Below are 11,455 nucleotides of genomic sequence, written 5' to 3' on the forward strand. Positions count from 1 at the left end.
GTCTTCACCTTCCTCTCTTTATCTTCTTTTATATCTTCTCAATCTCCCCCCTTCCTTCCTTAGGGTTTATCGTCGAAATTTTCTGGCTATTCTCTTGTTTCCTCCGTCGCTGTTACTAAACACGAAACATGGCTTCGTCCGCCGCTCAGATTCACGTTCTCGGCGGAATTGGAATCACAACTTCTTCCTCTTCTAAGAGGAATCTCAATGGTAAAAGCAGTTTCATGCCAAGAAGCGCCTTCTTCGGCGCTAGAAACGGTCCTTTCACTACCCCAACCTCAGCCTTCTTGAGAATGAGGAGTAGAAACGGCGGCTCCTCTAGGTACGCGGTAGGTCCGGTGCGTGTGGTCAACGAAAAGGTTGTTGGAATCGATTTGGGTACGACTAACTCCGCCGTAGCTGCCATGGAAGGAGGCAAGCCAACGATCGTGACGAACGCTGAAGGTCAGAGGACGACTCCGTCTGTGGTGGCTTACACTAAGAGCGGAGATAGGCTTGTTGGGCAGATTGCGAAGAGGCAAGCAGTTGTTAATCCGGAGAACACTTTCTTCTCTGTGAAGAGGTTTATTGGTAGGAGGATGAGCGAAGTAGCTGAGGAGTCTAAGCAGGTTTCTTATAGAGTCGTTAAAGATGAGAACGGGAACGTCAAGCTTGAGTGTCCCGCCATTGGTAAACAGTTTGCTGCTGAGGAGATTTCAGCTCAGGTATTCAAATTTTATATTTTTGAGTTCTATTGTGTTCCTATTTTTGTTGTGTGTGTTTGGTTTCTTATGGGGGTTTGTTTATATGTGTTTTAGGTTTTGAGGAAACTTGTTGATGATGCGTCAAGATTCTTGAACGATAAAGTAACCAAGGCTGTTATCACTGTGCCTGCTTACTTTAATGACTCGCAGAGGACGGCTACTAAAGATGCTGGTCGCATTGCTGGGCTTGATGTTCTTCGTATTATCAATGAGCCCACTGCTGCTTCTTTGGCTTATGGTTTTGAAAGGAAAAGCAATGAGACAATTCTTGTTTTTGATCTTGGTGGTGGCACGTTTGATGTCTCAGGTACTATATATATCTTCTTGAGAAATTTGTTTTTATGTCTTTTACTGTTTTTGATGTATTAATATGTATCTTGTTATGTTCCTTGGTGTGCAGTGCTTGAGGTTGGTGATGGTGTGTTTGAAGTGCTTTCCACTTCTGGCGACACACATTTGGGTGGAGATGACTTTGACAAGGTTAGTCCAATGCACTCATTAACCGTGAAGTTCTTAGTTTTGAATCCTTTTGCTCCCCCTTCTGTGCTTTAATTGACAGATCTTAGTTTTGCAATGCAGAGAGTTGTAGATTGGCTCGCTTCAAATTTCAAGAAAGATGAAGGCATTGATCTTCTGAAAGACAAGCAAGCACTTCAGAGGTTGACAGAGGCAGCAGAGAAAGCTAAGATTGAGCTCTCCTCTCTGACTCAAACAAATATGAGGTTCATTTAATTTTCTCGCCTAAATTTATGACTTACTCGTTACACAGACATGTGGATTCTGATTGATATTTATTCTTTGCCCAGCTTGCCGTTTATCACTGCCACAGCTGATGGACCAAAACACATAGAAACTACCCTCACACGTGCCAAGTTTGAAGAGTTATGTTCAGATTTACTTGACAGGTAATTTCCCTTACAGTTCTTATGACAAGTCAGCAGGTTTGCAATGTGCTCATTCTATAGCTTTTGTTTAATCATGGAGGCTTAAGATTCTCTTTGGCTCTATCTTATAGGTGTAAGACTCCTGTTGAGAATTCCCTTAGAGATGCAAAGCTCAGCTTCAGTGACATTGACGAAGTGATCCTTGTTGGTGGATCCACACGTATTCCTGCTGTTCAGGAAGTCGTGAGGAAGTTGACTGGGAAAGAACCTAATGTCACTGTAAACCCTGATGAAGTTGTAGCTCTAGGTGCTGCGGTCCAGGTGTGTTTTCGTTAACTTGTATTTCTCACCCCATTTTCTGCAATGAGTTCTCATAAACCGCCATCTTCTCCGTGACTCTAGGCTGGTGTTCTTGCTGGAGATGTGAGTGACATAGTGCTTCTCGATGTGACACCGCTTTCGATTGGTTTGGAAACCCTTGGAGGTGTTATGACTAAGATTATTCCAAGGAACACTACACTGCCTACCTCTAAATCAGAAGTCTTTTCAACCGCTGCTGACGGACAGACAAGTGTTGAGATTAATGTGCTGCAAGGTGAGAGAGAGTTTGTTAAGGATAACAAGTCTCTTGGCAGCTTCCGTCTGGATGGTATTCCACCAGCACCACGTGGAGTTCCACAAATCGAAGTCAAATTCGACATTGATGCCAATGGTATCCTCTCCGTCAGTGCTAGTGACAAAGGCACCGGAAAGAAACAAGACATTACCATTACTGGTGCCAGTACATTGCCCAAGGATGAGGTGCGTTCACTTTACAAATCAAACAATGTTGCTTTATCAACTTATTTTCATACAGTTCCATCATACGTTATGGTAACTGGAACCACTGTTTGTTGCAATTACTTGATGTGGTAGTTGCTATCTCCATGATGATCATAGAGCCTCTAAGAGCTGTGATCTTTTTAGTAATACTTATGTTCATGGTAACAAATTGGGTGTGAATGAACGTTACAGGTAGACCAAATGGTCCAGGAGGCAGAAAGGTTTGCAAAGGATGACAAGGAGAAGAGAGACGCAATTGACACAAAGAACCAAGCAGATTCAATTGTGTACCAGACAGAGAAGCAACTTAAAGAACTCGGAGAGAAGATACCAGGTGAAGTGAAAGGGAAGGTGGAGGCTAAGCTACAAGAGCTTAAAGACAAGATTGCAAGTGGAACGACCCAAGAGATCAAGGACACCATGGCTGCTCTCAACCAAGAAGTAATGCAGATCGGTCAGTCTATGTACAACCAGCCTGGAGCCGGAGCAGGTGCAAGTCCTTCCCCTGGAGGTGAAGCTGCTTCATCAGCAGACTCATCAAGTAAAGATGGAGATGATGTGATCGACGCTGACTTCACTGACAGCAAATGAGAAAATCGAATTAGGATGGTTTTGAGTTTATATATCCGCATGATTTTGTTGGTTGGTTGGGTTGAGCTGAGACACGCATGGATTAAGCTGTTCTTGTGGGAAAAAAAAAACGATTATTTGTCGTTAGGAAGCAATGTGTGAAGCTGTCCAATGAATACTAATATGTTGCAGTTTTCTTTCTTCCAGATGCTTCAATGGACTTAGAGGTTATACATAACTTAGAGATGCAAATCTTAAGATGCTGCTACTTGCTATCATACCAATCTGTGTAATATACCTTGTCCGAAACTCGCAAAAGGGGAAATCTCATTAATTAGCCAATGAGGGGAAGTTCTCATTGATTAGTTGACGAGGGGAAATTGTTGACAACAGTTACCGCCTACGCCACATGATTCTGCTCCTGTTACAAAAGAGTCTCATGTCACAAATGAAGATATCCCAATTGTGGACATTGCCCATCTGATGCAAAACTCCATACCTCACGCAGAGCATGTGGAGCCAAACTCTCGTTCACATACTATCCATCAATCTTTTGAGACTTCCAAAAAGTCACTGGTCACTCTTCTTTTATGCATCTGCTAGTCATGTTACACATTCGCATGAGGTACACTCTTCCTCTTGCTCTCAGCTTGATAACAATTTACCCCTGTTAGCAGCCGAAAAAGCTGCGCCAACCCAATCACTTATTATTATGAAAGACATTCCATCACATTCTATCATTTTGAAAGACCCTTGTGCTTCTGAAACTGGGCAACAAATTGATCTTCGTTCTTTTCTCACTCTTGATCATCAACCACTCTTTCTGGAACCGGAAACTCCACTTGCATATGGGAAAAGTGATGTGGTTGGAGACTCATCTAGTTACACTGTAACTAGAGGAGGAAGGGCAATAAAACCAACACAAAAAGTTTAAGAAATGGAATGGATGAATGTTAGTGCAAGAGGTATACGAGGTCGTCGCGGTCGAGGAAACCCCAAGCACTAGTTAATGTCTTTTTTCATCTTGCTTTCTAGGATTCAAATGTAAATGAATCTTTATCTAGGGGTTTTAAACCTCTTTTTTGTAGTAAACTTTATCAGACTTATGAGTGAAAACTCATGCATAAGTATTTTCTTACATTTTAATTTGAAAGTCCTTTTACAAAAAAAAAGAAACTGTTGTCAACAGTTTCTGATCTAAGCCTTGGAAATTTTTAGGGAATGCTTTTTTCAAAAAAAAAAAAAAGTCAATATTATACAGCAATAATTTTTTGATGAAAACGCCTCTGGAACGTCTCCAAAATCCTTGTCCTTCACCATTAGGAAAAATTTCTCATATATTCTTAGTGAAAAGAATTTAATATCACTCACATATTTTCTATACTGAAATTAAAAGATTCCCCGATTTTGTCTTTATATTTTTCTCAATTCAAAATTTCAATTTTCAAGTCTTAGATATGAAAATTTAAGTTACAATCTGGTATAATTAGGTTTTAATTTTAAGTTGTATTATTGTCGAGGGACTAGTTTTACTAAATTATGCCTAGAGGATGGTACAATTTGGTATAAGTAAGTTTTAATTTTACCAAGTTATAGTATAATTTGATAGTTGTCTCTATTGATATTAAAATTAAGAAAAACTATTTTTATGGGTTATAATTTAACTTTTACGTTTCTGAATTTAAAAAAATTAAAAATACAAAAAAAAAAGAAAGATCAAAGGAGAAAAATACAAAAATTTAGAATAGAAAAAGAAAAAATCGAAACAGAAGGAAGAAGAAAAATAATTGAAGAATCAAATGACTAAATAATCCGATGAATAAAACAAAATATCAAAAGAATAAAAGCAAAAATCAAAAATCAAAAAAGAAGAAGAAAATTGACCGATGATAAGAACAAAATGAAAGAAAAAAGAACGAAAAAGAAAATGAAAAAAATGATGAAAATAAAGAAAATGAAAAAAAAGAATGAGGAAAAGAAGTAGAAATAGAAAGTGGAAGATAAGAGTTATTTTGTACGTTGATGACTTACTGATGCATGGTAATAATTCCGCTATGTTATCATCTTTCAAAGAGTATTTGGGAAGTTGTTTTCGTATGAAACACTTTAGGAACTTAACATATTTTTCTTGTCTTAAGGTGACACGAAATGTTGAATGTATTTTCTTATTCAAAGAATGTATTTTCTTATTCAAAACTATACCCCATAAATTATTTGTTGAGATATGCTTCCTTAGTTCAAAACCAGCTCATTTTTAATGGAGCAGAATTTTGATCTTGCTAAAGATACAAGTCCTTTCTTAGCTAATTAGGTTCAGTATCACTTTTTGCTTGATCGTTTTATTTATTTTTCTTATCACTCGGCATGATTTATCGTACTCGGTCTATATTCTACTCGGTCTATATTCTTTCTTATCACTCGGCATGATTTGAGGTTATTTGATTTTTAATGAGGTTTTGAATGATTTCAGTGATTTTCTTAAACCACTATAGAATATCACTTAAAACCATGAGATTTGAGTTTAATTTTTTTTTAACTAAAAAATTCTATCCAAACACTCTAAAATCACTAAATTTTTTAAACTTCACAACTTAAAATATTTTAAATAGCCATGAATTTCATAGTACTTAATGAAATGTTAAGTTCAATAATAGTGGATTTTAAGTGAGTTTTTAAAATTTATGTTTGAATAAAAGTGAATTGTCATTTTAATACAAATCATCTAAAACTCAGTTGAATACACCTCTTAATCTGGCAAACATCATAATCGTTTCAAACTATCATCATTACTACACCCTCCAAAATAATGATTAATGTGTCATGTAAAAATGTAATAGGTAACAATACCTTTGAACGGAGGTATCCGCCGAAAGTCAAACCAATTAGAGTTATATCTTCTAGTCTCCTTGTCTTTGGCAATATCATATTCAGATGCCTTGATACACACTGACAACATTGTGTACAACAAACCTGCAAAAGGCAAGAAGAAATGGGATAATGACTTGTCTCTTACCACTTATTGCGATTTTGATTAGAGAGCATATTCTTTGACACACCAATTACGTGCATAACGATATCTCCATTCTTTTAATTCTGGCGGAGTGTCATGATGGATTGTTGGGAGGACATTCAGGAGTTCTGAAGACTTTTAAACGAATTCAACAATGGTTTTATTGGGATGGCATGTTCCGCAGAGTCCAACAGTATGTAGCAGCTTGTTCTACTTGTCAGACTCACAAGTACTCTACATTAGCTCCAGCTGAATTGCTACAGCCATACCGGTACAAATCTGGGAAGACATCTCGATGGATTATGTGGAGTGATTTTTGGAAGGAATTATTTCGCTTATCAGGCACACAGTTGAAGTATAGTACATCGCTCCATCCACAGACACAGACAGACGGTCAAACTGAGATCTTAAACCGTTGCTTGGAGACTTACTTAAGGTGTTTTGCATCAGCATGTGGCACAAGTTCTTAGGATGGGCTGAATTTTGGTACAATACCACGTATTATACATCACTTAAAACTACTCCTTCCAGAGTGACGTATGGTAGAGATCCTCCAAGGGTTGATTCGTTTCTAGCGCGAAATTGTAGATTTGCTTTACTAAAATGCATTTTAATGTTTTAGTTTTCAAATTGATCATTCCGAATCTCTAGGCTCCAACTCGAGGTGAGGTAAATTGGGTAATTTTTGGGCTTTAGTACAGTAACATATCTTCATAAATATCTTGTGAAACTTGGTGGCCAAGTTTCATACGTCTTTCTCTCTTCTGTATATATTCGAGCTTTTGTATCACAATGAAGACAAAGAGATCGATAAGAAATCATTTCTTCTTTTATCTTTGACAGCTTCTCATCAAACCCTCCTCTTCATCTCTCCTTCTGTACCCTAAGCTCAAAACATGGCTTCGTCGGCCGCTCAGATTCACGCTCTCGGTGGAATTGGAATCGCTACTTATTCATCTTCTTCCAAGAGTAATCTCAATGTGAAAGGAAGTTACATGCCAATAAGCGGCTCTTGTTACTTCTTCGGCGCTAGAAACGGTCCTTTCACTACCCCAACTTCTGCTTTCCTGAGAATGAGTATCAGAAACGGCTCTAGGTACGCGGTAGGTCCGGTGCGAGTTGTTAACGAGAAAGTTGTGGGAATAGATTTGGGTACGACTAACTCCGCCGTAGCTGCCTTGGAAGGAGGCAAGCCCACCATTGTAACGAACGATGAAGGTCAGAGGACTACTCCGTCTGTGGTGGCTTACACTAAGAGTGGTGACCGGCTTGTTGGGCAGAGCGCGAAGAGGCAAGCAGTTGTTAATCCGGAGAACACTTTCTCCTCGGTGAAGAGGTTTATTGGTAGTAGGATGGACGAGGTAGCTGAGGAGTCTAAGCAGGTTTCTTATAGAGTTGTTAAGGATGAGAACGAGAATGTTAAGCTTGACTGTCCCGCCATTGGTAAACAGTTTGCAGCCGAGGAGATTTCAGCTCAGGTATTCAATATTTTTTTACTCTTAATTATCATTTGTTTGTTTGAAAGTGTCCTTAATTTTCCAGTTTTTGATGTGTTTGGTTTCATGTGTGCTGTAGGTTTTGAGGAAACTTGTGGATGATGCCTCGAGCTTCCTGGACGAAAAAGTAACCAAGGCTGTCATCACGGTGCCTGCTTACTTCAACGACTCGCAGAGGACAGCTACTAAAGATGCGGGTCGCATTGCTGGTTTGGATGTTCTTCGTATTATCAATGAGCCCACTGCTGCTTCCTTGGCTTATGGTTTTGAAAGGAAAAGCAACGAAACAATTCTTGTCTTTGATCTTGGTGGTGGTACCTTTGATGTCTCTGGTAAACTGTGGCTAAGATTCTCTACTTTTTTTCTTTTGTTTCTGCTGACTCTAGTTGTATTAACATATCTGATAATATGTATTTTGTTATGTTTATTATTTGTGCAGTTCTTGAAGTTAGTGAAGGTGTGTTTCAAGTGCTTTCCACTTGTGGTGACACACATTTGGGTGGTGACGACTTTGACAAGGTTTAGCTAAATGCACATATAAAAGTCCCCAATCAAAAAGTGATTGGAATCACGCGTAAAGTTATGTTGCAATGCAGAGAGTTGTCGATTGGCTGGCTTCAAATTTCAAGAAAGATGAAGGCATTGATCTTTTGAAAGACAAGCAAGCACTTCAGAGGTTAACAGAGGCAGCAGAGAAAGCTAAGATCGAGCTTTCCACCCAGACTCAAACAAATATTAGGTACAATCAACTTTCTAGCCCAGTCTTTTTTTCTTCTTCTTAGTAATCTCACAAGCCGTTTTGGATTCTTCTGTGCACAGCTTGCCATTTATCACGGCCACAGCCGATGGACCTAAACACATAGAAACCACCCTCACACGTACCAAGTTTAAAGAGTTACGTTCAGATTTACTCGACAGGTAATTTAATCAAAGCTCACCTATTATTACATTTCCTTTGATTAAAATCATGGAGGCCTAAACTAAAATCCTTATCCTTATTTCCATCTTATAGGTGTAAGACTCCCGTTGAAAATTCACTGAGGGATGCAAGGCTCAAGTTCAAAGATATTGATGAAGTGATCCTCGTTGGTGGATCCACACGTATACCTGCTGTTCAGGAGGTCGTCAGGAAGCTGACTGGGAAAGAACCTAATGTGACTGTAAACCCTGATGAGGTTGTGGCTCTAGGTGCTGCTGTCCAGGCTGGTGTGCTGGCTGGGGATGTGAGTAACATTGTCCTTCTTGACGTGACACCGCTTTCGCTTGGTACGAATACTGTTGGAGATGTTAGGAAACGTTGCAGAGAGTGTACTACTTCCACAAGAAACCTCAGAGGAAGTGAGAGAGCTGAGGTCTTACAGTTGCAGAGAAGGAATGAGACGTTACGTACGGATTCTGTTATGTCTAAGATCATTCCAAGGAACACTACACTGCCTACTTCTAAATCAAAGGTCTTTACGACTGTTGATGATGGACAGACACGTGTTAGATTTCATGTGCTGCAGGGTGAGAGGGAGTTTGCTAGGGATAACAAGTGTCTCGGCAGCTTCCTTCTAGATGGCATTCCACCAGCACCACGTGGAGTTCCAAAAATCGACGTCAAATTTGACATTGATGCAAATGGAATCCTCTCCGCCACTGCTACTGACAGAGCCACCGGTAATAAACAAGAGATTACCATTACTGGTTCCACTACATTGTCCAAGGATGAGGTGGGTACAGTTTACAAGTCAAATTAAATTGCCTTGAGTTACCAACTTGGTTACATATAGGTCAATTCTCGAGGTTTAGCCATTTTTTTTATGAGATGGTAATGTAGGAGTGGCTATGTTAAAAACGTTTTTCATTTTGGCTACCAGGAGGTTCGGGCAGAAGCTCGTAATCTCCCAGGCCTGAAACCACATCATTTTGGATAATATTGATGTTTATGGTAACAAATGTTGGGTGTGAATGAACGTGTTACAGGTAGAGAAAATGGTCAAAGAGGCCGAAAGGTTTGCGAAGGATGACAAACAGAAGAGGGAGGCAATTGATACAAAGAACCAGGCGGATTCTGTTGTATACCAGACAGAGAAGCAACTTAAAGAATTTGGAGAGAAAATTCCAGGTGAAGTGAAAGAGAAGATAGAGTCTAAACTACAGGAGCTTGAAGACAAGATTGGAAGTGGATCGACTCAAGAAATCAAGGACTCCATGGCTGCTCTTAACCAAGAAGTGATGCAGATAGGTCAGTCTATGTGCAACCAAGCTGGACCTGAAGCTGGAGCAGGAGCAGGTCCTTCCCCTTGGAGGTGAAGGGGCTTCATCAACAGATTCATCGTCAAGCAAAGGTGGTGATGATGTGATCGATGCCGACTTCACACAGTAAATGAGAAAAGGCACGAGGACGGCTAATTTGAATTGAATTCGTGCACGCACACACATGATTTTGTAGGTTGGTATAATGTGTTGATCTGAGAAATGCTTTTGAAAATAATTTATTTGGGATTAGAAAGAAGCAATAATATGATGTTGCAGTATATACAGCAACAATGACTTCTCATCAAGAAGTGCCATATTCTTTTGATTTGGTGTTTCTTTGTAGACGTTACACCGCTTTCCCTTGGTGGTGTAAAGACTAAGATGTATTCCAAGTTACACTACTCTGCCTACTTTAAGCACAATGTGCCCACCAACACCAAAGTGGAATTCCAAAAATACTCTAAATACATCGGAGAAAAACATATCTCTATTTTATAATTACTATGGCTTTGAATGGTGACCAAACAAATGAAAATAAACATTACATTCTTTACAATTCCTTAAAAAATTTATCATTCATGAGAAATTTGTTTTCCTTTTTCTTCGTCATTTTTTTTGTTTGTAGAGAATTATAGAACAAATTTTCTCTTTATTAATTTTGATGATTATTCCTCATCATCCTAAAATTTTATTTCTATTCACTTTTTTCTTAACCGTTTGATGGTTTATATGTTAAAGGTAAATAAAAAATAGATGAATAAATTGAAGATGGTAAGTTGAGCAGTCCAGATCTTGAAGAAGAGTATTAGGTCATTTTTGGGCCTTCGTGTAGTAATATCTTTATAAATATCTTGTGAAACTTGGTCATATTTCTCTCCTCTTGTATATATTCTCGATCTTTTGTATCAAAACGAAGACAAGAGATCGATAAGAAATCATTTCCATACAGAAATTTTCATTAAAATTGAAAGAGGAGAAGAAGCCTAAAACGATGGCTTAACCCCAAAGAGTTCAGTACAAAGAAGAAAAGGCTGTAAAGCCTGCTTAGCTAAATTGTAGACAAACAAGTTTTCCGATCTAAAGAAGCGAGAAAACACGATTGTTGCAAAACCAGAGGAGATCAAGCGGATGTCTGAGACGATTCCGATGATTTCTTTGGACTGTATGTTGCCGGAGATTGCTCTGATGAGCGTTGAATTGTCGGAGAAGACCTTGAGTGATGAAAACTCAAAAGACTTCGCCATGCAGAGTGCAGGGCACTCTGAACCACCAAAAAAGCTTCCCAACGAAACTATGTGAATCTCAAATGAGTTGGAAAGCAAGAAAGACCCGAGATGCCTAAATTTGGAAATAAAGATCCAGCATAACCTTTGGGTACCAAGATGCTTTGCAACGACCTGTATGTGCTTGACGGAAGTTGAAAAGAAAGCGATGCTTGAATTCAGGCAGAGACTTCGGGATCCAATATTACCGTATTGAAACCTTAGAAGTTTGACGGAAATCACCCAAGACTGCTCTTCATAAGATTCTGTCAGGCTTGACATGAACGTACAGACCCCGTAAAATGTTTTGAACGGAGGTTTGGATAGTTTGAACAAACAGCAAACTGAGACTTTGTGACCAAAGGAGGTGAAAGCAGAGGTGAAGGAGGCTGTGTCGGAACAGCTTGGAAACACTGCAGAGATGGAC

General features: G+C 39.1%; 2 protein-coding genes across 2 annotated transcripts; both read left to right on the top strand.

Moving 5' to 3' along the window:
* LOC106307128 (heat shock 70 kDa protein 6, chloroplastic) lies at positions 1-3,257 on the top strand. Its single transcript, XM_013744000.1, has 8 exons — positions 1-704; positions 798-1,050; positions 1,144-1,223; positions 1,323-1,465; positions 1,550-1,648; positions 1,759-1,948; positions 2,030-2,428; positions 2,642-3,257. Exons 1-8 carry the CDS (start codon positions 129-131, stop codon positions 3,038-3,040), a joined length of 2,139 nt encoding a protein of 712 aa, XP_013599454.1. The 5' UTR covers positions 1-128; the 3' UTR covers positions 3,041-3,257.
* A 3,605-nt stretch (positions 3,258-6,862) lies between these two features.
* On the top strand, positions 6,863-10,005 carry LOC106296900 (heat shock 70 kDa protein 6, chloroplastic-like). The gene is made up of 7 exons (XM_013733149.1): positions 6,863-7,507; positions 7,605-7,857; positions 7,965-8,044; positions 8,122-8,264; positions 8,345-8,443; positions 8,538-9,237; positions 9,491-10,005. The coding sequence occupies exons 1-7, from the start codon at positions 6,926-6,928 to the stop codon at positions 9,818-9,820; spliced, it is 2,187 nt and encodes a 728-aa protein (XP_013588603.1). The 5' UTR covers positions 6,863-6,925; the 3' UTR covers positions 9,821-10,005.
* Positions 10,006-11,455: the final 1,450 nt, after the last annotated feature.

The sequence above is a fragment of the Brassica oleracea genome, chromosome C1 (genome assembly GCF_000695525.1).
Source record: "Brassica oleracea var. oleracea cultivar TO1000 chromosome C1, BOL, whole genome shotgun sequence".
Lineage (NCBI taxonomy): Eukaryota > Viridiplantae > Streptophyta > Magnoliopsida > Brassicales > Brassicaceae > Brassica > Brassica oleracea.

Bases quoted from the DNA above. Each gene is read 5' to 3' on its own strand.
- LOC106307128 (XM_013744000.1), top strand. From the start codon at position 129: ATGGCTTCGTCCGCCGCTCAGATTCACGTTCTCGGCGGAATTGGAATC. The intron at 1,224-1,322 runs GTTAGTCCAATG...TTTGCAATGCAG, and splicing joins GTGGAGATGACTTTGACAAG to AGAGTTGTAGATTGGCTCGC. The intron at 1,466-1,549 runs GTTCATTTAATT...TTCTTTGCCCAG, and splicing joins CTGACTCAAACAAATATGAG to CTTGCCGTTTATCACTGCCA.
- LOC106296900 (XM_013733149.1), top strand. From the start codon at position 6,926: ATGGCTTCGTCGGCCGCTCAGATTCACGCTCTCGGTGGAATTGGAATC. The intron at 8,444-8,537 runs GTAATTTAATCA...TCCATCTTATAG, and splicing joins CGTTCAGATTTACTCGACAG to GTGTAAGACTCCCGTTGAAA. The intron at 9,238-9,490 runs GTGGGTACAGTT...AACGTGTTACAG, and splicing joins CTACATTGTCCAAGGATGAG to GTAGAGAAAATGGTCAAAGA.